This window comes from Coffea arabica, chromosome 1c (genome assembly GCF_036785885.1).
Source record: "Coffea arabica cultivar ET-39 chromosome 1c, Coffea Arabica ET-39 HiFi, whole genome shotgun sequence".
Classification (NCBI taxonomy): Eukaryota; Viridiplantae; Streptophyta; class Magnoliopsida; order Gentianales; family Rubiaceae; genus Coffea; species Coffea arabica.
Genome location: NC_092310.1, coordinates 54,853,435 through 54,879,442, shown reverse-complemented (window position 1 = coordinate 54,879,442; position 26,008 = coordinate 54,853,435). Strand labels below are relative to the sequence as shown.

The 26,008-nt window shown below is 38.6% G+C and overlaps 3 protein-coding genes across 12 annotated transcripts; 2 read left to right on the top strand and 1 right to left on the bottom strand.

Annotated features, from left to right (window-relative positions):
• The first annotated feature begins 1,257 nt into the window (after positions 1-1,257).
• LOC113710923 (large ribosomal subunit protein uL4c-like) lies at positions 1,258-3,231 on the top strand. Its single transcript, XM_027234001.2, has 2 exons — positions 1,258-2,324; positions 2,792-3,231. Exons 1-2 carry the CDS (start codon positions 1,457-1,459, stop codon positions 2,821-2,823), a joined length of 900 nt encoding a protein of 299 aa, XP_027089802.2. The 5' UTR covers positions 1,258-1,456; the 3' UTR covers positions 2,824-3,231.
• A 168-nt stretch (positions 3,232-3,399) lies between these two features.
• Positions 3,400-16,035, bottom strand: LOC113730269 (phosphomethylpyrimidine synthase, chloroplastic). Of its 9 annotated transcripts, XM_027254898.2 has the most exons (15): positions 14,735-16,035; positions 14,038-14,103; positions 13,815-13,949; positions 13,637-13,702; positions 13,034-13,219; positions 12,814-12,900; positions 12,615-12,728; positions 12,374-12,498; positions 12,148-12,260; positions 7,970-8,279; positions 7,655-7,782; positions 6,647-7,473; positions 5,573-6,255; positions 5,054-5,157; positions 4,472-4,890 (listed from the first exon to the last, which is right to left on the bottom strand). In XM_027254898.2, exons 1-13 carry the CDS (start codon positions 15,605-15,607, stop codon positions 5,575-5,577), a joined length of 3,711 nt encoding a protein of 1,236 aa, XP_027110699.2. In that variant the 5' UTR covers positions 15,608-16,035; the 3' UTR covers positions 4,472-4,890; positions 5,054-5,157; positions 5,573-5,574. The 9 variants fall into 9 exon arrangements, with proteins under 9 accessions (XP_071935106.1, XP_027110699.2, XP_071935099.1 ...); XM_072078970.1 differs by lacking the exons at positions 4,472-4,890; positions 5,054-5,157; positions 5,573-6,255; ... (1 more) ...; positions 7,655-7,782; positions 7,970-8,279 and adding exons at positions 10,038-10,497; positions 10,580-10,696; positions 11,078-11,201; positions 11,286-11,606; positions 11,750-11,875 and having other exon boundaries at positions 12,152-12,260; positions 14,735-16,033; XM_027254856.2 differs by lacking the exons at positions 4,472-4,890; positions 5,054-5,157; positions 5,573-6,255; ... (1 more) ...; positions 7,655-7,782; positions 7,970-8,279 and adding exons at positions 10,038-10,696; positions 11,078-11,201; positions 11,286-11,606; positions 11,750-11,875 and having other exon boundaries at positions 12,152-12,260; positions 14,735-16,030.
• A 2,785-nt stretch (positions 16,036-18,820) lies between these two features.
• Positions 18,821-24,767, top strand: LOC113742804 (uncharacterized). Of its 2 annotated transcripts, XM_072078962.1 has the most exons (6): positions 18,821-20,013; positions 20,200-20,422; positions 20,558-21,435; positions 22,230-22,949; positions 23,213-23,617; positions 24,459-24,767. In XM_072078962.1, exons 1-6 carry the CDS (start codon positions 19,219-19,221, stop codon positions 24,588-24,590), a joined length of 3,153 nt encoding a protein of 1,050 aa, XP_071935063.1. In that variant the 5' UTR covers positions 18,821-19,218; the 3' UTR covers positions 24,591-24,767. The 2 variants fall into 2 exon arrangements, with proteins under 2 accessions (XP_071935063.1, XP_027126590.2); XM_027270789.2 differs by having other exon boundaries at positions 18,821-20,422.
• The last annotated feature ends 1,241 nt before the right edge of the window (positions 24,768-26,008 follow it).

Below are 26,008 nucleotides of genomic sequence, written 5' to 3'. Positions count from 1 at the left end.
TGAATCAAATCATCCAATAACCCAGTAATAAATTTCGAAAATAGAATTGATAGATCATTCGGTCAATTTCATCATATTCACATGACATTTATTAAATCAAAAAAATAAAATTATAAAATAAAAGGCCATTCTTTGTCTTGGAATAATAAGTTATTTTTTTTTGGTAAATTTTTTAATGCACCATTGGTACATCCGCTTGCGAATCTATATGTGTATCATAAATATAAAAATTGATATTTAAATTAAAATTAAAATTAAAATGATATGGCGGTACATAAAACCATCAGCGTATACAATAATAATGTATGAAAGATTAACCTTTCTTTTTTATGTTATAATTTTTTATTTGTTCTTTTTAGATTCATTAAATTTCACATGAATATCAAGTTGAGTTAACCAAATGATCTACCAATTACACCCCCAAATTTTGTAATCAGGTTGATTGGTGGTTTGATTCAAATTGAAGTTTGGGTTTAGGGATGTAATAATTTCAGTTTTAAAATGTTAAGGACGAAATTGCTTCATTTTAAAGTGAAGGACGAAAAGAATTTTTTGTGAAATGTGAATGATGAAACTGATCATTTTCCCTAAAATAAATGCGAACAATATCCTTCGCATTCATTTGAATAAAAACAATCACTCAAATACCATTAAGAAGTCTTATTATCATAATACTCTTATGATTCAACTAAAACGAAAAAAAAAAAGAAATTTTATAAGGCATTATTAAGTAGATTGACAATTTCATTGCATCATGATAGTTGTTATCATAATTCATTTCTAACAGAACACAGCGATTAATTATCACATATTTTGTTGGTATAATTGCTTATTTCTAATTTCAAAATTACTTTTAAACCTTCCTATATATATATATAAAGATCAGAAGTTCATTGTTAAGCCATTTATAGTAAATTATAGTAATTGTTAATCTCGAAAGTATCTTCTACGACATAATGGTATGGTATATCATTATTAGTGCCCTTTGTGTGCTCTGTTTTACCATACCCAAAAAAAAAAAAAAGGAGATTATGGAACGAATTTTTAGACCCGATTAATTCAGAATGCGGCCCGGAAGAGGGCATCCCAATCCACTCCGAACAAGTTAGCAACGGGACTCGAATACCGGTCAATGACTTAAAGAAGCACCATATGACTGGCTGAGCTACCTGTGTGGGCGGAACGATTTCATATAGATACAGTAAAAATGCAAGTACAAGACTAGTAGGATGTATAATGAAGAACTACTAAAAGTTCAAAGAGGTCATCGTTTAACGATTTCATAAGTATACAAGAAGTCGTGTTGCTCGGTTTTGTTTGTACGCTTTACTCATCCCTTCCATTATCACCTCACCTGAACTGCAACAACGGATAGGCCAACCAAAACACACTCGCACACAAAAACACACAGCCCCCCCTGCCCATCCACCCTCTCACTGCCCCAAAAAAGGGAAAAATGTCAGCCACTACGACGCCGTCTTCCTCCATTTCATTTTTCTCCTCCTCAATTTTCCTCTCCTCCTCCCGCCACCACCACCACTCAGCTAACCTCCTCTGTAAAACCACCCACAAACGTCCACCCCAATTCGCCCTCACCAGCACTACTTCAACCAAAGCTCTCATTCGCTCCGAGCTAGCTACTATCCCAATCTTGTCTTTCGAGGGCACCCAGGTGGGCTCCACCACTCTCAACCTCAAGTCCGCCCCCCTCGACACCGCCCGCTCCGTCGTCCACCGCGGGCTCACCACCGACCTCCGTAACCGCCGCCGCGGCACTGCTTCAACCCTCACACGCTCTGAGGTCCGCGGAGGAGGCGTCAAACCTTACCCCCAGAAAAAGACCGGCCGAGCACGTCGGGGGTCACAGCGCACCCCACTCCGCCCCGGTGGTGGCGTGGTTTTCGGGCCCCAGCCGAAAGATTGGTCGGTGAAAATTAATAAAAAGGAAAAAAGACTCGCGATTTCCACCGCCATTAGTAGTGCCGTTGAGAATACCATTGTTGTTGAAAATTTCGAGGACAAGTTTGAGAAGCCGAAAACTAAGGAATTCATTGCTTTAATGAGGAGATGGGGTTTGGATCCCAAGGAGAAATCAGTGTTTTTGATGACTGAGGTTTCGGACAATGTGAGATTATCCAGTAGGAATATTGGGACTCTGAAGATGTTGACGCCTAGGACATTGAATCTGTTCGACATTTTGGATTCTGAAAAGTTAGTCTTCACCAGTGGTGCTGTGGAGTTCTTGAATGAGAGGTATGGGTTCGATTACAACGACGAAGACGATGAGGAGGAGGAAGAATCAGCAGAAGAAGTAGGAGAAGAAGGTTAGTTGGGCTTTCTCCGATAATTCTCGTTAGCTATAATCTTGATCAATGGCTGTGGATTTGGTTTTACGCATTTGTGCTTGGTCAATAATTCTATTGGTATGCATTGCATCGCTTTCTTTACTGGGAAGATTTGAGTCGATAGTAAGTCAGTACTAGCACAATTCCTTGTTGATATATATTTTGGTTATGTTTTATTAGCATTTTGTTCTTAAATGCATTTCTGATGCTCTATAAGAACTATTATGCGAATTAGCCATCAGAGTTTCTACGCTCCTTTCTGGTCATCTGCTCATGATGATGATAGTACTTTTCAGTTTCACCCAATAAAGGCCAAAAAAAAAGAAGAATTTATTGTCATGGTAATTGAGTGCTTAAAAGTACTATTGCTGCTCTTTTAACTGGAGTACTTCAGTTCAGACCGTAATGTTCTAACATGGTAGTGTTTTCTTCGGAATAATGCTCAGGACTGGAGGGAGAGGAGAAATCTGATGATTGAGGCTGAGGGGGATGCGAACAATTACTACTGATTTTGCCAAATTTACCGGGACGTTTGCGTTGACATTGCAAATGTATGATAGCAGGCAGTTTGGTTTTGTATTTTTTGGTGTATTCTGAACAAGTAGGGATTTCTCCTTTTTGCCGCATTTGTTGTTAAATTAAATTAGATTCCTTCCTCGCGGGAAAAGATCAATCATTTTGTGTAGATATAACAACTACGTTGTTTTTTCTTTCACACCTGGTACTCCAGAATCCATTTCGCTTGCTGCTCCAATTTAGCCGGGTTAGCTTCTGAAGAACAATTCCATTTCCTGGATTGGATTTGTATGATTCCGTACGGTAGCAAGATCTCCATTTCTGTTGGTGTAGGCACTCTTTTTTTATTATGGACCTTCTTGCTTTCCAACTGTGGCACTCTTTGAAATAAGTGCTATATCTATTTTACTGTGTATACAAGCATTGAAGATAAATGCTGAATGGGTTGGTGAGACCATAGTTGTCAAAATCGCGATTCGGATCGTAGGATCGTACGATCCTACAATTTTTTTATAAATTTGTGAAATACGAAACTCCATTTTGCAAATAAATGAAAATATTTGTGGTATATTTGTAATTTATCAAAGAATTGCAACCTTTAATTGCAATTAAGAGCTTTTGGTAGGATCTTACGATTCTACGATCCGATCCTACGATCCGATCCTGTGAAACTAAAATCGATCCTACGTAGGATCCCGATTTTACAAACCTTGGGTGAGACTACAATCTGTGGTTTACTGGGATCGGGCTAGATTGAAGTAACAAGAATTAGAGTTATTCCATACCCAAAAAAAAAAAAAAAAAAAAATTTAAGGTTTTAGAGTTGGCTGGTCAACTGAACATTGTGTGACGTTGCCCCATCTTCTGTGTCATCAAACCTGTTAACCGTCCTTCCAAAAAAAAAAAAGAAACCTGTCAAGTCCAGAAAGATTTTACAATCACATTAGTGGCTCTTGGTATTTGGCACATGGTGCAGATTCAATAAATTTCAGCGGGTTCTGCTTTTGCGTTGCCCATCCTAACTGAGTTGGGATTTGGCCTAATTTGGTTTACTGTTTCCAATGTTCGCATCGTTGAGCATGTCCCTGCTCCTTGCTAAAGTTTAACCCTCGTTCAAAATTCATCTGTTGCACTGGGAGGGTTCTGAACATGAGAAAAGCAACCCTCAAGGGGGAAAAAAAAATAAAGAGAGAGTGAAAGGTATATCACTAGACTTGCTGATACAGCCCGAGCATTTGAACAAAATCAAATGTTGGTAAACGCTCTCTTTCTTTCAGCACACGTACAAGCTCTCTCTCTCTCCCAGCGCACCCTTTTTTCTTCTTCGTTTGCGGCAAATATCAGCCTAGTTTCTCTTGCTCCAGTATGACATCTTTAGATTCACCCCAGCATGACATTTTAAATTCGTTTTAAGACACTTCCTACGATTGGTAAATCTACATACACTCTAAGTAGACGTTACCTTTTGTTGGGTTGACACGATTTGCAGAATTCCCAGATTACTTCATAGTGGTATGATTTTTGCTGTCAACATACATTCTTCCTATTCTATATTAATAACTGAAAAATCAAAGTCTCAAGTTGAATTGTTTAACCAAGAAATTTCAGGCTTTTGAGAAACTAGATTAGCACTTATTCCTTCTTAGCTACTTCGAGCAAATACATATTTTCAGGTTTTCCCTTGATTCTGGCTCAATGGAGCGGGAAGACATGGTTTTAGCATACGACCTACAAATCGAGGGAGTTTGGCTAACTGTATGCTGGGAAAAAGGCACAGCAAATGTTGGAGTTTATCATTTCCTAGTCAACTTGCCTGGCAAGAGAAATGTTCTGACCATGGAGCTAAACCCGTCCCACATGGATTGGCAAGGCCGTATGAAGGATGAACTTCCATCCCTGTACAAAAAACGGAAGAGAAAATGCACGCTCCCTACGCAGGAATTATCCTGTTCAGGTTCAAAGGGACTTTCTCAGCCTGCCCTGCCAAACATCCTAACAAAATAGCTGCTGCCGGCAGGTACAGACACCCCTGGTGCTTTTTTGCGTCAACAAAAAGGAAAGCATACTTTGAATAGATAATAGATAATGATGACAGGATTCTCGTAACTGACAATCAAGACAACCTAGAGTCTAGACATTCATCCACAAGGACAATGTCATAAGTTATTTAACAAACTGAACTACATGCTTACCTATTGCTTAAGAAGGAGATCCTAACCCCTCCGGAAGATCTCAACTAGCCAAAGTAGGATGATGCCAATGGAGTCCACAACCAGTTCCCAATTTTTAGGTTATCCTGCAAAAGGACACCAATCAGATATCCGTTTCAACTCATAAAACATCTAGCAAGGGTATTTTAGAATAACTTGGAAGACAGATGTTTAAAGCAAGAATATCCAACAATTCAATCACTTGTATCATGAGTCTGACAGTAAAATATGAGTACGAAAGCTAGGAAACCCTAGATATGGATTTTGCTAATGTATCATGCTGAACTTTTCTTCATTATATGATGACCAAGTGCAATGTAGATTTCTTGAAGATTAATAAAGATGACAAAACATGACTGGGAAATGTAAGCAGAAATTTTGCACCTAATATTTCACACTGACATTGGCCCGTAGTCTCACAAGACGAGATTTCTTATCATTATCTCATTTCTATTGAAATCAATAGAATGACGGACGTAACAAGAGTAAAATCAGTATTACCTTCAGATTTTGATAGACTTCACGTAAGTTTCAGGCAGGTAGATTTCTCCACCAATCTCACCATGTTGTTCCCCACTCACAGTTTTCTTGGCAGCCAAGAACTCAGCACTCATGGCATCCATCCCACGCTTAACAGCTTCCTCTGCACTTCCATAACCGTGCTCCTCCGCATATTTCCTGACGTCCTCAGTGATCTTCATAGAGCAAAATTTTGGTCCACACATAGAGCAGAAATGTGCCACTTTAGCGCCTTCAGATGGCAGGGTTTCGTCATGGAAGGACATTGCAGTCATGGGGTCCAATGACAATGCAAATTGGTCCATCCAACGGAACTCAAATCTTGCCTTGCTCAGTGCGTCATCCCAGGCTTGAGCATGAGGATGCCCTTTTGCTAAATCAGCGGCATGTGCAGCTATCTTATAAGCTATAACTCCAGCCTTTACATCATCTCGATTAGGCAAGCCAAGATGCTCTTTGGGTGTCACATAACAGAGCAGTGCAGTACCAAGAGCCCCAATATTGGCAGCACCAATTGCTGAGGTGATGTGATCATAACCAGGAGCAATATCAGTTGTCAGGGGTCCAAGAGTGTAGAAAGGCGCTTCATTACACCATTCCAGCTGCTTTTGCATGTTCTCTGGAATCTTGTGCATCGGAATATGTCCAGGTCCTTCATTCATGACCTGAATAACAAGTAGCATGCTGTTAATCACAATAATAAGCCAACAAACAAATGACCATAAAACAAACAGCAAGTTCCATCAATGCAACTGAAAACTACCAAATATCCACCTTTTGCAGGGAGAGCACGGAAGATTAGAACTACTGCATCAGTTAGTGGAAAATGGCTTGCGGCTATCTTATCTACCATGCAAAGAACATGAAGAAGACCGTGTGACTCTCCAATCAATACATAGAGGCACCAGTTATGTATAGAGATCAAGATTCATACAACAAGTACCATGATAGAAATAAACTACTTCCAATCACAAACAATATCACCTCAACCGTGTATTAAAGAGGAGCAAAGAAGTATCACCAAAATTGATGCACACCCTGGGATCAAAATTATACCTGTACATCCTTCTCCCAAGCTCTACGAGTCAATTCTCCTTGAGTTAGGAGCTCTGCGAACTGAGCAGTGTCATTTGCATCATAAATGGATCCAGGCCTCAAACCATCACCTATCGATAAGGATATATCGTACTGATTGCATATGTCTAATATTTCATCCCAATGTTCGTAAGCAAAATTCTCTTTGTGATAAGCTAAGCACCACTTTGCATGAATAGAACCTCCGCGAGAAACAATTCCAGTCATTCTTTTTGCTGTCAGCGGAATGTAACGGAGAAGGACTCCAGCATGGATGGTGAAGTAATCTACACCTTGCTCTGCTTGCTCAATTAAGGTGTCTCTGAAAACGTCCCAGCTCAAATTCTCAGCAATCCCATTCACTTTTTCTAGTGCTTGATAGATTGGTACTGTACCAACAGGTACAGCAGAGTTACGTAGGATCCACTCACGAGTTTCATGAATGTGACGACCTGTTGAGAGATCCATAATGGTATCAGCACCCCACATTGTTGCCCATTGAAGCTTATGTACTTCTTCCTCGATAGAACTCACAACAGCAGAGTTTCCAATATTAGCATTGACTTTCACCAAGAAATTTCTTCCAACTATCATTGGCTCTAACTCTAGGTGCTTCTTGTTTGACGGTATGATTGCACGGCCACGAGCAACCTCTGACCTCACAAATTCTGGCTCCAGATTTTCACGAGCAGCACAAAATGCCATCTCTTCAGTTATGATTCCCTGCTTAGCGTAGTACATTTGTGTGTATCTTGGCCCACCGAGTTTCTCCCTCCTATCAACCCAGTCCTTGCGCAGTTTGGGAAGACCTGATCACCAGTACCGTTTACACATGTATGGTTAATTGATACTATGATATCTTGGCCAATCAAGAAGACAAAAGTAACGTACGTTACCAAAAGGACAAAACACTTAAAAATATGTCATTCTCCTTTTTGCTGCAGCGTAGCAACAAGATTCCTTGAAAAGAGTAGTAACAGATAACCTTACCACTGTGGGGGTTAATATCTTGGGGGCCACTGGTGTCATAAGCATCAAAATGAGGTTCATCCCCTGATAGGTGGATACGTCGAAAAGGAACTTTAAGTACATTTCCAGATTGTCCATGAATAACCTCCCTGTGAAGTATACTTATTGCACCGTCAATTGTAAACATTATTACACATACACAGACGACATTGAATGCAAATTAGCAAGTCATCTCCCTACAAGTTTGAACATGCATGAAAGAAATATATCTCAAAATCAGAGCAATATGAAAATCATGACCACTGACAAATACCATAGAATTTGCAAAACACTCACGTGTATTCCTTGGAGCTCCTCGGGAAGCATTCTTCGAAGGATGGGAGAGGGAGGAAATCAGGAGCATTGGGATCCACAGTGTGCTTCCTTTGCTTGGAGTTCTCCTTATTGGTTGTAGGGGGATCAAATGTTAAAGTGGCTCTAACGCCAGACAGATGGGTCGAACATGAATCCTTCTTCCTTATTCCAGTAATTTGCCCGGTCACATCAAACCCAGGCAAGAAGGAGCTATTCGAGAACTTCATCGGGGAAGAATAGTTCCCATTCTTGCATGCAGCTGGTGTCAAAGTAGCTTGCACTGAAGCCATTTCTCTGAACAGGCTAATAGTGGACAACAAAAATATATAAATAAGTAAAAATGGATGAAGACAGTAATTAGTTGACTACAATTACCAATAATACACACGTTAACTGCATAATCAGGACAGTTTTCCGCCTCCGGAAAAGCAAGGTTATGGTGCAGACAATACAGCTTTCAGCAGTAATTGGGATGACTGAAGCAATTTACAATTAATTTCCTTACTTACATGATGGCCTGTTGTGGCCACAAAACCTCAGAGAATCTTCTTGGGTATGATTGTGCAGAAGCATATAACAATTACGGGTTTAAACTTAAAAAATAACAAAAAAAAAAATTACAGGTCTAAACCAAAAAAAAAAAAAAAAAAAGGCAGTGTACAACATTCAACAAAATCATGTTTCACCGAATTATTGAAATTCAAAATTATGGCGTAAATTTCGTTTGCATAAAATGCAGATATTCAACGACAAATTAGATTTTTTTGAAAGAAGACGAACCTCACAGTACGATCGCCTTCTTATCCTTTTTCTTTTCACTCTGTGAGAGTGACCACAGTCCCTAGACTCCGGATGAGAGGTCTTTGGTGGTGTGGGGGTTTGGGGTTTTCCGTTTATAGGACTGGAAAGTAAAGGATGACGTTGCCAGCATTGTAAGAATGAGTGCTTACGTGGCTTTCTACCGGACCCCGCAGTTCCAGATATTTATAGGAACCCAACGAAGGAAGTGTCCCTGAGCCTATCGCCGTAAGTTTGATGAATAAAATAGAAACATATTCTCACACCCAATAAAACTTTGGAATTGACGAATTTTCCTTCAAGGTGATGGCAAGGCAGAACTTATTCCAAAATTTATTTCTTATTTGAGTTCATCTAATAGGTGTTAAAGAAATACGATTTAAAAGATACTTTAATATATATATATATATATATATATGCAAGAAAAAAAAAGAAGGCATGTTAAAATTCAATTCACTTTCAACAATGCATATTTGAACTCGTTAAAGCCCGATTCGCATCATTATGTTCAATAAAAGTAGAGGAGACCATGAATGTGTGCGCCTCTTTAAATGGAAAATCCAAATATTAAGAACTTCAACAACCCTTTCTCAGCAAGGCCTAGTAAATTGTAAGAGATGCCGTCCAGACGGACAACGATATGATGACGATGGACAACTAAAATTCAAGCGTCCACACGCCTTCTCCAGTCCTCTTATTCTTCTCTTCTTTTTCTTTTTTCTCCTTCCACAGGACTGTCCGCTGGCAATCAGAGTCACCCAGCTTCGGAGAGAAAGCAACCTTTATTGATATTTCGCGTCCTCTGAAAATATCAGCGTGTTTGAATCTCCAGCCTCATCGCGTTCAATAGTATATTCTGCATCAACTCCCCAACCCCACCAATTTCTTCCAAGCACAATACAAGCCATAATAATAAAATAATCTCTACATTATTTATACTGTTGAAAGAAATTAATTAAAAATGGTGACTGGGAGCAAAGTTTGTTTAACAAAATGTGGGCTTGCAAGAGTGGATCCATCCCATCCGGACACCCAATCACTACCTGATTCCACCTGTCTCAGCTTAAACACAGAGATATGGGATACCTGTTTTCTCGTAGAGCTGAGAAGCCCTGAATGTCAGCAAGTACGATGAGATCAACTCCACCCAAGCAAATCTATTTCTTTTATAGATGAAGATGAAAAGCCTTTCATACTACTTGGCAAAACTTCTTCCATTTTCTTGCTTTTAACAAAGTAGAACAAAGCGCAGTAAGCTCTATTGACTGATTTATTAACTTTGTGCACTAACAAGTATAATCAAATTACAGTTACAGGAACCATTCCCAGATTGCTGACTACACCACCTTGTTCTGCTCAAATATTACTAGGATGATGTGGAACAATCCTATGGCTTGGGGAATCAACATCATATACATTGGTATCATTAGTTAAGAGTTGTCGAGTACTTATTAAACAAAGCTGCATGTACAACAGAAACTAAACAAAGTTGCCACGACAATCATGTGCCACTTTTCTCTCAATCCATAGATACAGGACACACGAGCAGTCTGCCGTCCTGGTATAGTCAGATATCTCACGGTTGCCTTCTGCACAAGCTATCAATTATGGAGGCCAGGGGTGGAAACTAAAGCGAAACCAATTACCTTATGGAAATATATGAGGTTGTGCAGGCAAGTTAACGCCAACCAAGCTAAGTCCTACCCTTTCATCTGCTCGAGATGGGAGAATGGATCAATTAAATCATGAACCAAATACAGGGACCACGATTTAGCAACTTTTGTCATCGAGGACCTGTTTGCAGTGGAAGAAGTGACCCTTGCTTGCCCCTAACAAAGTATGTGAGCTCTGCTGGCGCAACAACTAATTTCAACAATTCTTGCAGCTCTTCACCTTCCACTTTTTCCTTTTCTGAAGAAGGGGAAAAAAAGGGATCGAGAAAACTATTTAGCATCTGCCATCCCTTCACAATAATGACACTTACTTTTGGCATGAATATACCTAGCAGTTCTCACACCTTGCCAGTGAAAAACAGCGCAAATTTCTTACCCTTCCCAACACTGCCACCCACCCACCCTTCAATTCAAGCCTGGAAAAAATACGGATTCACACACACACACACACACACTTGTGGAAAAAAAAAAGCCCATTATCTCCTACTTCCCTCCCCCCTTCCACATTTTAAGTTTTCACTGCATCAATTAGTTGAGTTAATATAGTGAAATGGTTTGATCATAACTTGTGTCGGTATATTCATACAAATTCTATAAGGAAAAGAATTCACTAAAGCACCTTCCAATTTGGCCCCTAGTCCCTCCAGAATGGTAGGATTGGCACGCACAACTGAGAGTGCCACTTCGAGAGCAGATTGCAGCAGTGTTTTAACCTCTCTTTGGACAAGTCCAACAAGATGCCCCTGTTGATGTTAAAGAAAATGAATTTCGGCTAGAAGTATAGCAAGACTAGAAAATGTCAAAAATTTATGTACAATCTGGAGGACCTGATCCCTTCCCCAAGGCATGGACCCAGCATCTTCAATTCCACCACCAGAAAGAGTTGCCAATGAAACAGGACCTATGGTCTCATTCAGACCATATTCAGCAACTGCCTTGTAAGCCATGTCAGTTGCACGCCGTATGTCATCAAGTGCACCAGTAGATACACGTCCCGAGTATATTACCTCTTCAGCTGCACGTCCACCAAGAAGAGTAACCAAACGTCCCCGTAACTCATCAATGAAGAGCAAATATCTGTCCTCATTGGTTGGAGGAATATATGTAAACCCTAAGGCCCCTCCAGATCTTGGCAAAATGCTCAGCTTCTGAAAAACAAAAATGCTTATCAGAACCTAACGCACCTGAGGAGTCCCGCAGAAAAGGAAATTGGCACACAGGCACAGACACAAAGACATACACAAATTTTTTTTTGAGGGAGAGATTTTTACAGTACTACTGTAACATTTACCTCCACCCGCGGCTGTCCTGAAAGAAGATTTGCAACAGCAGTTCCAACCACTGCATGACCAGCTTCATGTCGAGCAACTACAGCCTTTTCACCACCCTTTAACTTTGCAGTCTTCTTTTCAATTCCCTGTAAGATTGACATAAGACTATATAATCTCACAACAAAGAAAGCACAGCTCAACATTAGTGCTAAAATTAACCACTATCACACTCAGTGAAATATAATAAATCGGCAGGCGCTGATTGCATATCCCTTTCCCCACTACCAGGGCCAAGGAAGAGAAACAGACAGGCACAAACCAAGCACAGACTGACATGTGTAGGTAGCCAAGGTACCGTATTTTGTTATTCACTAACATAGCCAAAAGTACACGAGAAAGGCTGACAGCAGGAAACAACTAACCGCTATTGACCTCTCGACAGCTTGAATAAAATCAATTTTCTCCACAACCAGTTTTGATTGTCTTCCAGCCAACAGAGCAGCTTCGTTTACCAGGTTTGCAAGGTCTGCCCTGTACAATGCACAAAAATAGAACATCAGTTTCTAAGTTTCGACAAATTTAGTTAGACAACAGAACAAGAATGTCCAAAATCCTAATTAAATCAGAAAAGGAGAATGATTTACCCAGTGAAACCAGTTGTCATACAAGCAATATCACCAATATCAACATCCTCTGCAAGAGGAAGCTCTTTCTTAGCAATATGAACTTTCAAAATGGCTTCTCTTCCAGTCCTATCAGGTGCTTCCACCTGAAGCAAAAGAAAATATGACCTAATGACTCATTTCTGAGGCAACTCTAATGGCAGGTCTACATTAAACTTCAACAACCTAGTATTAAAATATAGCATAGGAACATTTTACAAACCATAACCACACGATCAAACCTCCCAGGCCGCCTAAGCGCCGGATCCAAGACATCTGACCGGTTAGTTGCTCCTAGAACTATCACGGCTGAGTTACTGTCAAATCCATCCATTTCCTGCAGCAAATTTCTAACCCATTAATCCACCCAAACAAGCAAAATATATCTGTCAAGCAGGAACAACACCTTCCTAAAACCTTACTGTGAGCAATTGATTCAATGTTTGTTCTCTCTCATCATTGCTGACAATGCGAAATCTACCATCACGGCTTTTTGCTACAGCATCTATCTGTAAATCAAGAATATCGTAAATGATCATCTAATGTGATCTAGGACAGCAAGATGCTTACTAGACATTTATAGAGAAAGCGAAACCATGGACAGGTAAAAGACAGCCAGATGAAAGGGTGAGCGGAAAAAACCTCATCTATAAATATTATTGATGGTGCTTCTTTCTTTGCTCGAGCAAAAAGGTCCCTGACACGGGACGCTCCCATACCGACATAAAGTTCTACAAACTCGCTGGCTGAACAACTAATGAAGGGTACCTCAGCTTCCCCAGCAACAGCCTTTGCTAAAAGTGTCTTACCTGTCCCAGGCAGACCCACCTGTAAGAAAATGATAAGTGTACTTACGACTGATAAACCAAAATCAAAAGGAAAAACACAGTGATACAAAATGAATGCCTTAGTAATGATGATATAATTTAGAAGGAAAGAGTATAGCTAGTTAGTCGACCATAAATTAGAACAACTAGACCATTTAAAACTTAACAGACAACAATTTTGACAACCGAGAAGAGTATTATGCTCCAATTCAAAGCCAAAATACTAAAATACAGTCTAGTTATGCATGGGGATATCTCTGTAATTAAAGGAAAAGGACTGCTTCTTCTGGTCAACCATATAGAAGGAAAATAACACGCATAGAACTCGAATTGCAATGAAACTTCAGGCCGCAAAATCATTGTATCCTGAAATCATAAAAATGAAGTTCTTTACTAATTCTTCAGAGGTCAGTCTCACCAGGAGTACACCTCGCGGAGGACGTGCACCAAGTCGTATGTACCTATCAGGATTCCTGAGAAATTCCTGTATAAAAGAGCAGATAAAGATTGTATAGTAAAGAAAGTCCAACTAGAATTAAAATCAGTGTTCCCCATGTGCAGCATCATATTGAAAATCAGAAGAACGTTTACAGTACCACAATTTCTTCAAGTTCTTCCTTAGCCTCATCAACACCTGCAACATCAGCAAAAGTAATTGTTTCCCCTTGTTCAGATACTTTGGAACCACCAGAACCGCCAGACTTGCGGTTTCTAAGCTGCCCTGCTGTATGCTGAATGAAGGCATAAAGAAATCAGTCTAATCCTCAGCCCTAGAATTAAAATTCAGAGAATAGATGAATAAGGTATCAAGATTCACACCTGAGAAAAGCTTACAGGGAACCGATGAAGAAGACCTGCAAGCACAGCAATATAGAACAAAGCTATCTGCAATGAAGCAGCAAAAAGTTATACATCATAGAATCAGTTTCAAAACTTTGAGGACAGTGTACACTGCAATTCCACGTTGACCTAAGAAATTTGCTATAATAGACAATAACCTAGAAAGCATGATTGATAAAGGCAAGAACAAGCACAGCGCCTACTGGCATTTTGGAATGTGGGTGGTGACATTTGGAATACAAGTTGTAGCACGTTAACGATATAGCAGGAAGGGCCGGCTCTGCTAAAAGAAGGATGTCACAAACTCAAACAATTAAAAATTTCCCGGTTCAGCCAAAAGATTTTACTTCCTATTTGCTATCATTGGCGTCCTCTCTCACACGATGATTCGTAAAATTGAAGTTGCAACCCTCAGTCGTTTAATATCACCCCGACAACAGTACCAATAGCACAAATATCCTCTAAATACAACAATAGCGACAGACATAACGAGGGTGATAGCTCTAGTTTAGATCATATAAATGAATACGCAGAGTCTACTTTCAACAAGTGAGCATCCACATGGATGGTGTCTTCAATCCAATTTCATCATCTATGTGTCTGTATGTGTCCATAAACAAGCAGAAATCACCACAGATACAGTATTTGGTCCGAAGAAGAACACCAAAAAGCTTACCAATGCAGAATTCATGAACCCTCCAGACCTCTTATCTGGGGAACCAAATTCCACATCATTCTCCAGCATTTTCTCATATGGAGTCTTGATATCATTCGGCCTTGTAGTCGTGTACACCACCCTCTTCGTGGGGCTCATGCTACGCAGCAAGGACTCTGATTCCTGCAACTTAGTATTCATCTCACTCCCCGCAACACCCAACTCAGCCCCCTTCAACTTGAACATTATATGGACCCCATCAACCTCCACCTTCCGCACCTGATTACTGTTAATCTTACTCAAAAACTCACTATACGGAACACTCACAAACGAAGTCGGAGGCCTAGGCTCCGAACCAGGTAAGGGAATCCCAGGGCGAAGCAGCTTCATGACAAACAAAACGATACCTAATTGCAACAGCAAAACCCCAATTTCCTGTGCTTGAATTATTGGTTGCCATTGCCATTTATTGCTCCCCTTGGACCAACACCAATTCCCTTTCCCTTGCTTCTCCCTCCTCGAAGAACCAGTACCAGACCCAGAACCCGGGCCCTGAGTCGAACCACTTCTGGTTTCACTAGTTTTCGTTTCCCCTTTATCAGCGGAATCGGTGTCGTGCTCACAAGAACTATTGGCCCGAACTCTGACACTATCTCTGAGCTTTTGGAGCTTGGAACAAACTCCCCAGAGATTTATCGGATAGAATTCGAAGGAAGACCTAGATTGAGCTCGACACGACGTCGAATTGAGCGTGAAGGAAAACAAATTTGTGTTTATCGCTCCGTATCTGTTACACAAGAAACTGTGATGATATAAATATTTGAGATTAGGATTATAGTTGATGGAAATTTGACTGTGAATAATGGGTCGTAAAGGTTCGAGCGGAGCGGCCATATCCGAGCCCAGAAGAAGAAGCAGAGGTTATCAAAGTGAAAACACAGAAACCATATGTGTATATACGTACAGCAAATAGAGAGAGGGAGAGAAAGGGAAGAGGGTAAACGATCCAAAGTTTGAGAGAATCTATTTAATGGTGGAGGTGAGATTGAGAAAGAGGTAGAAGCAGGGGCGTAGGCCGTTGGATTGCCGGGAGAGGCGGTTTCCGGCTGTAGAATTAGACCTGGGTTAATAGTTAATACTACTAATATATATATATATTTCTTTCGCGATACCCCTCTTTTGTTAGTTTGTCTGGGCATGTCGCATTTAAATAAAAATCTTAGGGCGTTTATAATCTTTGATCTGTATTTATGCGTTTACACTGTAGTTGTGGCGTGCAAAGGATCGGGGGGGAGGGTGTGCTAATTTTTTCCTTTTCTCTAAGGGAAAAAATTGGATACTGCGAGTCAAGACATTAGACGAATTTCTAGGATCATTTATCAATACACTATTAATAGATATTTATAAATCATCCGTCAATATATTATTAATATTAATATTTATATTGGCAACGTAATTTAAATACTCCCTCCGTTTCATTTTGATAGTTCTATTTCTTTTTTCACACAGTTTAAGAAAAAGTAGTTAATTTTGTTGGAAAAATAAATTTAAATTGTTATTTTCCTAAAATACCCTCACATTAAATATGGTACAACTTTACGGGAACTTGAATTGATGGTAAAAAAAGAATCAACTCTCATTAAATGGAATAGGTTTATAGTAACAACTACTTACATTGAATAAGGATATTTTAGAAAAATTAAAATACAACTACATTCTTCAATTGGGAAGTGAACTATAATTTGAGACAGATGAAAAGGGAATACAGAACTATCAAAGTGTGACGGAGGGAGTATATCAGATTGACTTCTTGACTTACCTTATCAATCAACGAATTGATATCAATGCAGTATTTACATCAATAGTAAGACTCGAATGCATTTGTTTTTTTTTTTTTTTAATTTTAGTGGAGTGATTTGACCTTATCAAATCAACTAATTTGCATTTACAATCCTGTGCTACTGCGTGCTAATAAATGGATTGTGAGGACAACTTGGGCAGATTTTGTTGGCTTGCTGTTATTGACATTTTGTGGAGCGGGGGATTGTATGACGACCACAAGTTGCTTTTGCCTGAGTTGGATTTTTCGCATGGCGAGGGCCATCGTCTCTCGTATCTACAAATTGTTTGACGTCGATCGTCGAGGAGATGATGATGATATTTCCATTCTTTTTTCGTTTTTGGCTTTCTTTCTGTCGTTCGTCGTTTGAGAAGAAGTTTTCCCGGAATTTGATTGCCAGTTTGTTGGTCCGCTCTTTTCTTTTTCAGATTTTGTGGATATTCATGGTTGGAAATATTCTCAAAAAATCTTTCGGCTTCTATACGATACGGTCGTCTGCCATGGCCCATGAAATGATAAAATCTTATCTCGTGGCACGTGTAATAGACAAGATGCATACGTGAATAAATTAGATGGAGTTATTTCGAATTTCTTCTGACTTTCTATGTAGTGTGATTGAGGTGAAACTTTCACAATCTCATGAATCTACAAACCAAGAATGCATTCTTTCTTGTGGGCTTGTACATTAATTAATCATGTGGTCTATGAAAAGAAACCGTTAATTGATTATGGAAGAATCAATAATGACAAACTACTGGAGAACCAAATACAACTACATTTTTCGCTCAAGGAGAAAAATAAAAAGTCATCGTTATATGCATGGGAAGGGGAATAGAGTTGAATTAGCGTGCATGTCCACGGCCATGTATGTATCACCGTTGGCCTCGGGATTTAACGTCTCAGTGTACGTTCTTAGTCATTTGTTTGCGTGAAAAAAGGTTTTCTTTTTCCTCAAAAATAAAAACAAAGGTTTTCTTTTTCTTAACTTTTTTTTTTCCCCTTCATCAGTTGAAAGCAAGCGCATTTCTCAACAGGCTCGTATCACGCCAACAACCATTTGATCCGTTGGTTACCATCAAAACTTCAAGTTTTGGTTGTAAGTGAGAGGTTAAGAGTTCAAATCTTGCCTCCCATCAACTATTATTTGTGACTTGTTACTTTTAATGATTTCCTCCGATTTCTCAATAAAAGCCCATTTCTCGATAGGCTCATGTTATGCCAACAATCATTTGATCGGTTGGTCAGAATCCAAATCTTATCAAAAGGCTTAAATCTTATCTTCCACCAGCTACTATTTGTGGCTTACTATTTTTAGTGACTCCTTCTGATGGTATTTTCCCTCTCTCTAAAATAGAATAAAGTAGGTTATAGAAATATTATCATTACGAATAAAAAAAAATAAAACAAAAAACAAAAGGCACGTATTGTTACGAGAGCCTTCATAGGTTGTGAGTACGGGAATCAAGGCATGGTTTCTGCAGATTACAAAAGCGCGCCTTCAAGAGTCGCGGTCAATGTGTTGCAATCGAGGAGCGACACAAATTTGTTTTTGAACGACTCATGTACCCTTAAGCTTGAGAGCAAGTAATTTTGAGTTATAACATTTGACTAAAAATTGAGGGAATGCGAAGTCATGGAGTCCCGCGTGAATGGTCAAGCGGCAGCACCTCTCACCAGTGAACCTTGAGATCACAAATTCGAGTCTCCGCTCCGCTGAATTTTTTCGCGCACTTAACGTGTGTTGGACCGGGTTGGGACGCCGGATCCGGGCCGCAGGAGATTAGTCGGGTCCCGTAAGGATTGATCCGGACACCCCTGTGTCGAGAAAAAAAAAAAAAAAAAAGTCATGGAACATTGCGGATGTTTCTTCCCGTTTAATAAGGGGTAGCCGTCAAAAATGGTAGTATTCCCGTCATAATGATTCAGAAGGAAATTTAGGATGAAAATGTGCCAACTTAATTTGTCATTCCAGACATCAATAATTAATTCAAGTTTTATGTATTATCTCCCAAACTAGTACTAATTTTACCTTGATCATAATTAAATTACGTACAAAGTGGATTTAATTTGCAAAAGCTGAATCTATCCTCAAAACATGCACTGCTCCAACAGTACAGTAGGGATGGAAAAAATATAAGAGCGAATGAAGTAGGAAAATGGGATATCCGATCAATACATCATCATTTGCTAAAACCGCATTCGCTGTCCATCTCCGCGACTGCCTTCCTGTGCTCTTCTTCTAGTGTATAGTTTAGTTACCACGAAAATAGGATAATAAGTACATAAGCAATGGCCTCAAAGAAAGGAGCCAAAGTAGCTGTCAACCAAAGAAAGATTTTCTAAATCCTTTCATTTATCGGCCTCGAATTTAAAGGCAAAGCCAACGAATTCTTTCTATCCACACTCAAGTCATCGCCTTCTCATAGTGTTTCTCATTTTCATAACAAACTCTTGTGTGGTCACTTGAAAAAAAAATTTTTTGGAGTAATCGTGCTATTTTCCCCCTTTCTCTCTCTCTCTGTCCCCCCTTTTCTTTTCCTATTTCCTTTGGTTCATCTATTCGGTCGATAATTGGGATATTGGATTTATTCCTCCGAGGGTTATTGAACCATATGAGAACAGAAAAAGCTTTGCATGAAAAGGCGAAATTTTCCCAGAAATAGAAATGGCTATTAGCAGGAAGGACGTTCAAGTTTGCATGCTAAAAGTTCTTTACTTTTCGATCAGATTTGTTTGGAACTGTGTAAAAACTCACCCATATGTTTCATCTACTTTGATATTCCTTGGACTTCTTTATGCATGTAATCCCTCGCTCTTTTGGCTGGTGATATACTTGTCTGCATTTGTCTGCATAGTTTTTTCAACCGCTAAATTATATTATAGATTTGGCAATGGCAAGAATCCCAAAAGGGACGAGAAGAATGTTAGCGATGGCGCAAAACCTGTTAGGACGAGTAGACTTGTCAAAAATGATGTGCATGCCCGATCTGTTAGACGAAGAAGATCAAGAGAGACAAGCAGGGATGATTACTCGCAAACGAGCGAGGAGGAGAAAAGCACCGTTTTCTCATCAACCTTTAACCATGGTACGGTTGATAAAAGTGCTATAGTAGAACAACAACCGAAAGAAATTCGAGAGGTGGAAGTGGATTCTCTAGCTGTCCACGCTGAATGTTCTTCCTCCAATTATCTGCGAGATTTAAGACCTGAATTTCGCATTCAATCCCATGAAGGGCCTCAGAGGCTTGATCGCGAGAGAGGCGAGATAGAGACAGAGAGTTCAGAAGGCACAGAAGGGGAAGATGATGAGCGTGATAAAGAGGAAAATAACAAGGCTGTGCAGTGGAATGAGGATGATCAGAAGAATCTGATGGATGTCGGAATTTCTGAGATTGAGAGAAACAGGAGGTTGGAGAGCTTAATTGCAAGGCGAAGAGCACGCAAATTGTTGAGCCTTCAGGTAAGAAAGACACTGATGAACATCGACAACAGTGCGCCTTTTGGTCATATTACCCCTTTAATGGTACCAAGACATAATCCTTCTATCCTCAACCCTCCATCAGGCCGGTTTTCTCCCATGCCCGGCTCAGCTCCTTCTATCTTGGTACCAATGCACAACCCTTTTGACATTCCTTATGATCCACAGGAAGAGAAACCAATTCTTACAGGTGGTAGTTTTGATCAAGAGTTCCTGCCACTGCACCAGAAGGATCTGTTCAGCAGACATGAGAGCTCTAGCATAGAGTCTTCCTTCCCAGGAGAATCAAAGCAAGACCGAAAAGACGCATCTCAATTTTATGACTCTGCATTCAAGGAGAGGGAGAGGGGTTCTGAACAACATGAGAACTCCGAGTTAGAAAGCCAATTAGGTGAAATGCTACCCTAACCAATCACACACACACGAACAAAAATCTATACACACACACACACACGAGAAAGACGGTGCAATATAACATTGGTTTCTAATCATATGACTCAACCAATATTTAACCGTTTGGATGCAGATCAAAAAGACACTGAGAAGATAATTGAAGTTGAGACATCTCAACCACCAAAGTCTAACTCAAACATGGTTAGAGATCATAGTTACGCCCAAGAACACATCCAGAGCCCTGAACAGGGAGAAGAATTAGTAGATGGTCGTCAGGAAGAAGAAAATTCTGAAGAAAAGACAATCTGGATGCCGTCTGACGATTTAAGTGGCAAGTCCAGCACTGCCTCGTCGTCCGAAGAGGAAGAACAATTTCCAAGAGTAGATAAAGATGCAATCCTAAAATCCTTGTCATCTCCAGTTTCTAGAAACATTTCCGCAAAGTGGGACAGCAGAAGTGAGATGGAGCATGATTTAATTAACTCCGGTCCGTCCATGTTGCATGACAACAGAATGGAGGGACACTTCTTTGCTGACAAGGCTTGCAGTCATACCCCTACTTATTCCATTTCTTCAGACTTGCAGGTTGAGGTTTCCGAAATTAGTTCACCTCCATTAACAGTCGATGGGAGCATCTCATCCCATGATGAAAATCGAATTTCTGAAGGAAGCATGGAAGGAGAAATCACCTCTAGCAGTGAAGACATATCGGCTGCATCACCACATCAATGTGGTGGAGGAGATGAAAAGGAATCAATATTAAAGGACATACACGAGGTTAGCGAAATTGGCACCGTAGAAGTATCAAACACCAGAAGTTCTGAGGAGCCTGTTGCATCGGCAGGGAAAATGACGGAAAAAGCCCCTAAGCCACTTACACAATTAACTTCAAATGCTGAGTTACCTGACGCAAGCCAAGACCATCCATCAGGTTTCAACTTCAGCAGTGAAGAGAATTACCGAAAGCCTATTACTTGTGATTCTAGGAATGGTGTTGCTGAGAAGCCAGAGGTAAGTCTTCTTTTTTCTTTTTCTTTTTTTTCCCTTTTCAGCATTAGATGGAGTGAGATGAAGTCACTTGGAGAGAAAACCATAACATCGACATTCTAGCTTTTGCTCGTCATTTTATGACATTGAATTAACCATGTTCTACTTCTGATCCAAATATCATTGGGATCAATACGTACATTAAATTCTTTTATTGACTTTACTCACTAATTTGAGATTGCGTTAGGTTGTAATTATGCTCAGCATTTGTAGGAATGGCAACGGGGCATGTTCTACCCACTGTTACTGTGTTTTTTTTTTTAAGAAAAAAATATTATTGTGTTAAGTGTAATTAGAAATTTAGTATAAATATATTAGTAAATTTAATATAATTAATTAATAATTTTTATTAGTATACATATACAATTATTAGGATAATTGGTAATATTAATTATATTATGTATATACTAATGTACATAATATAATAGTTATAATATTATTATTATTATAAATTTATAACTAATTAAATTAAATATATTATATATTTTTTTAAATTTTTTAACGGGTGACGGGGTGGTACCCCTATCAGTTTATCTCGTGGGTACCCATCCCAATTGCCATCCTTAAGCATTTGTCCTATCATTTTGTAAGTTTCCAGTCTTTTCATGGTTTTTTGTTAATAATTGAGATCTAAACATCTCGTATAGATTGATGCATGAATCACACACAAACAAAGACACAGAGATACAATATGTTAGGTACTTAAAACTTATTATTTCTCGTGTCATATGGACCATCATCAATCCTATTTCTCTCAGAATATTGAGAAGGAGGTGAAGAGGATTTGCGGTCATGATGATTCAAATCTGCCCGAAAATAGCAAAGCAGAGAACTTCAGTGTTGGAGACAAAGATAGTGGAACCGATGGTTGGATACAGGAAGGTGGAATGGCACACGCAGAATGGTCTTTGACGAGTAGTCCAACATATATTGGGTATACTGGAGACCAAGCAGAAATGATGGAAGAGCATGATGAGATATTTGCATATTATGAAGCAATTGGGGAAGATGATAATGTCAGAACCTCTGAAGATTCTGGGGAAGAATCAATTGATATTTCACAGTATGGAAACTTGGACATGGCCATGGCAGTTGAGGAGCATGACGTTCAAGAATCAAATCAAGATAATGAAGGTGGACAACAGACAGCAGAGAGAGGATTCCCAAGAGTTACTGAGAGATACAATGGTCGCCAAGTATCACGATTACTGCCACATTTACTGGTTCGGCAAGTTCCTTCCATTATACCCTTGTCTCCTAGATCAGTTTTGCAACCCAAATTTTCAATTGATCCCAGCTCTTCATCCCACTATACTGACGAAATGCATGAAGAGTTTGGAACACCAATGGCAGAAACTAGTAATATCCTGAATGATGCAAGAGGAGAAAGTTTGCCTTTGAGTGCACCAGTTACCACATCATTGGCTGTGGAGGATACAACATCTTGTATCTCACATGGTAGGGATGCCGTATTGCAGGTCAGTCATCAAGAACAAAAATGCAATTTAAGAAGTTTGCTGTTCTATTTGATTTGTTTCTTATGCAATCATGTAATTCAAAATATGATTACTGGAAGTTCCTGACTAATAATGCATTTCATGTGTGCTAGCTCCTTTATACACAGTAATTAGAATTCTTTGCCTGGATATCTCTCTTTTTCCTAGCCCTTTCAATGACTCCAAACTAGTATCTTGCCTGTCAGAAACAAGATTGGTTGATGGCAGCTAATTATACTTGATAGGAATCCTCAAATCTTTCAACAACTTCTGCCTTGGAAGCCAACAATGGACTTGGAAATGAATGCCTAGTTCATGAATATGACAGGGGACAAACTGATCTGCAAAATTTTTCAACAACATCAACTGAGCAAGCCAACTATAGTGGATTTAGGAGTCAATGTGGCGATCATGAAAGTGAAAAGGGATATTATGAACTTGGAAATTTTCGTGAAAGTAGTCGTGAAAGAAGCTCAAGTTGTCCTGAATCAACATCAAGTGAATTGAAACCGATGGGTGAATCCAGTTCCAGAATGTTGAAAGAGAAAGATGAAGGGTCTGAGGAGCTCTACGACAATGAAGCTCCAATTGCTTTTGCAAAAAAGATAGCTCAAGCTCAAGAATTAAGTATGCCACAAATAAGCCCACAGGTAATCTTCACAAGTTTCTTTACTTTTGGCTAAGGGTTTGTTACAAGATATCCCTTCATTTGAATGTGTAAAAAGGGAATAAGACAAATTTTTAAGCAAAAGACTCAAAACCATGCCTAATTTTAAACTATAAAATGCCAAATGAAAGCTGCTTAGAGCAGAACCTGTCTGTTCAATAGAATTTCAACTAACTCTATACTCCTTAGATTTAACCATTAGGTCTTGATCCATTGGTCAGGGACGCCCTTTAAAACTTCTCTGTACACTAAGTTGGGATTCAAACCCCTCCAAGTGCATCTCACGAGAAGCGCTATACTTCTTGTTCTTAAAAAATTCAGAGAGTGTAGTAATGCACTTATCAAATATGATCGTTCACCCCTCAACCCCTATATAAGCCTTTTTAGACTCCATCGATAGTAGAAGTATGAGTAGATTAGATAGTTTTTATTGTAGACCAAAAAAAAAAAAAAAAAATTGCACTCCTTAGATTTTTGTTTCAACACTTCTCTGCTAGATAACTAAATGTAACATGTATGTACAATAAGAAAGAACACATAATTACATTCCCTTTTGCCTCTTCTCTACAGCAGCAAGATATAAGTGTATTAAGGTTCAATTCGTTACTACAATACTAACTTGTTCTTTTTCTAAATTCTAACAGCTTAGCTTTTCTTCTTAGAATATTTTTCTAAATTATCAAAACCTGTAACAGTATCGTAGGCTCTCTCTCTCTCTCTTTCCTCTTCTCCTCCAAGTATTTTTTGGTGGTCCAAAATTTGGTTTTATGTAACTGGAACGAACCGAGATAGCATTTACAACAAGCACTTTGTTCTATTCTCAGGAACCGGCAAAACCTCTTGGGGGATCAAGTGAAGTCACATACAATCCCAGGAAGAATGAAACGCTAGTCCAAGAGATGGAAGAAAAGTCAAAAGATTTTTTGAGGAATTTGATGCAAGCTTTCAAAGATTAATTTGACCAAGTTCCCTTGAAAATAAGAGTACATAAATATAAGAACCAACGAGCATGACGACCAGATGTTGATGTAACAGTGAATCCATGTTGAGAACCCGTCAAAGATTAAGGTACAAACAAATCTTGAGCAATCAGAAACTAATTCAAACCTGTACGAAAGTTGTGTTGACTCAAATCTGTGCGATAATTTTGTTGACTCCATCTCTCTATCTATTATTTATTGTATTACTACATAGACTATAAGCACTTTTTGGTCTTAGATTTTATTATACCTAAGTTATCCTTCTATCTTTCAATTAAAATTATGTCAATTTAATTGTAGTAGTAATTAAAAATATGAAACGTTTCAAATGATTCAATCTCAATAATGTTGGTAATAAAAATAAAAAAATCCTTATAGAAAACTATTTAGTAATCCTTGTACTCCATCTCCAATTCTTGTATGCATCATAGTATCTCACTTAAAGCAAGTACTCAAAGCAATGTAAACCAATTGCATTAGCTGCAATTTTAAGAGTCTAGAAAATATCAATATCAAAAATAGATGCTCTTAGAGAAATATATAAGAAAAGACTCGATATCCATATTCATTTGATGAATCTTGATATAAATATCACGAAGCAGATGTATAATTTATCAATATGAGGAAATACAAAAACAAAAGCTAGAATAAAAAATCAACTATGTCTATCAATTAATTTTTTTATTTTTATTAGTAACATGTAAGATTTAAGAAGTGGGAAGGGGCAAGAGTTTCTTGGAATCTCAACCTTAGTCACTAGACTAAGGTCTTATCAATTTATCAATTGAATTTCAATTGACAACTAAACAACTAATCCAAGATAATTGAATAATATAAATCATTTACATTCTTTATTAACGGCAACTTTTCAATTGAAATTAAAATTTTTATTTATAAATTTGAAGTGAATAATATGAGTACGATGTTAAATTTGGATTATTTACATTTTGTGTAAGTGTTATTGCTGTTAATAAAGAATGAAAATTTGAAGTGAATAATATGAGTACAATGTTAAATTTGGATTATTTACATTTTTTCTAAGTGTTAATAGAATAGTTTAATGTTCATGTGAAGTTGTATATAAGGACGGATCATATATTTTATTTTTAATTAATTAAACCATTCTAATTGTACAATGAAAAAAATGCAAAAGAAGTAATAATGGGTTTCATTATGCAAATACCGTTCAAAATGTCAATACAGAGTTTTTTCATTTGTTAAAACTTGCTGATTTCATAAATAAAAAAAAAATCAACCATGAATTTTATTTTCAAGTCAAAAAAGATTAGATTCAGGTTGATAAATGAGCTTGCCAAGGAGTAAAGTAAGATGTAAGTGTGGTGAAAACAATTGGAATGACAAAATCTAATATTTAAAATATTTACTAGTATTTA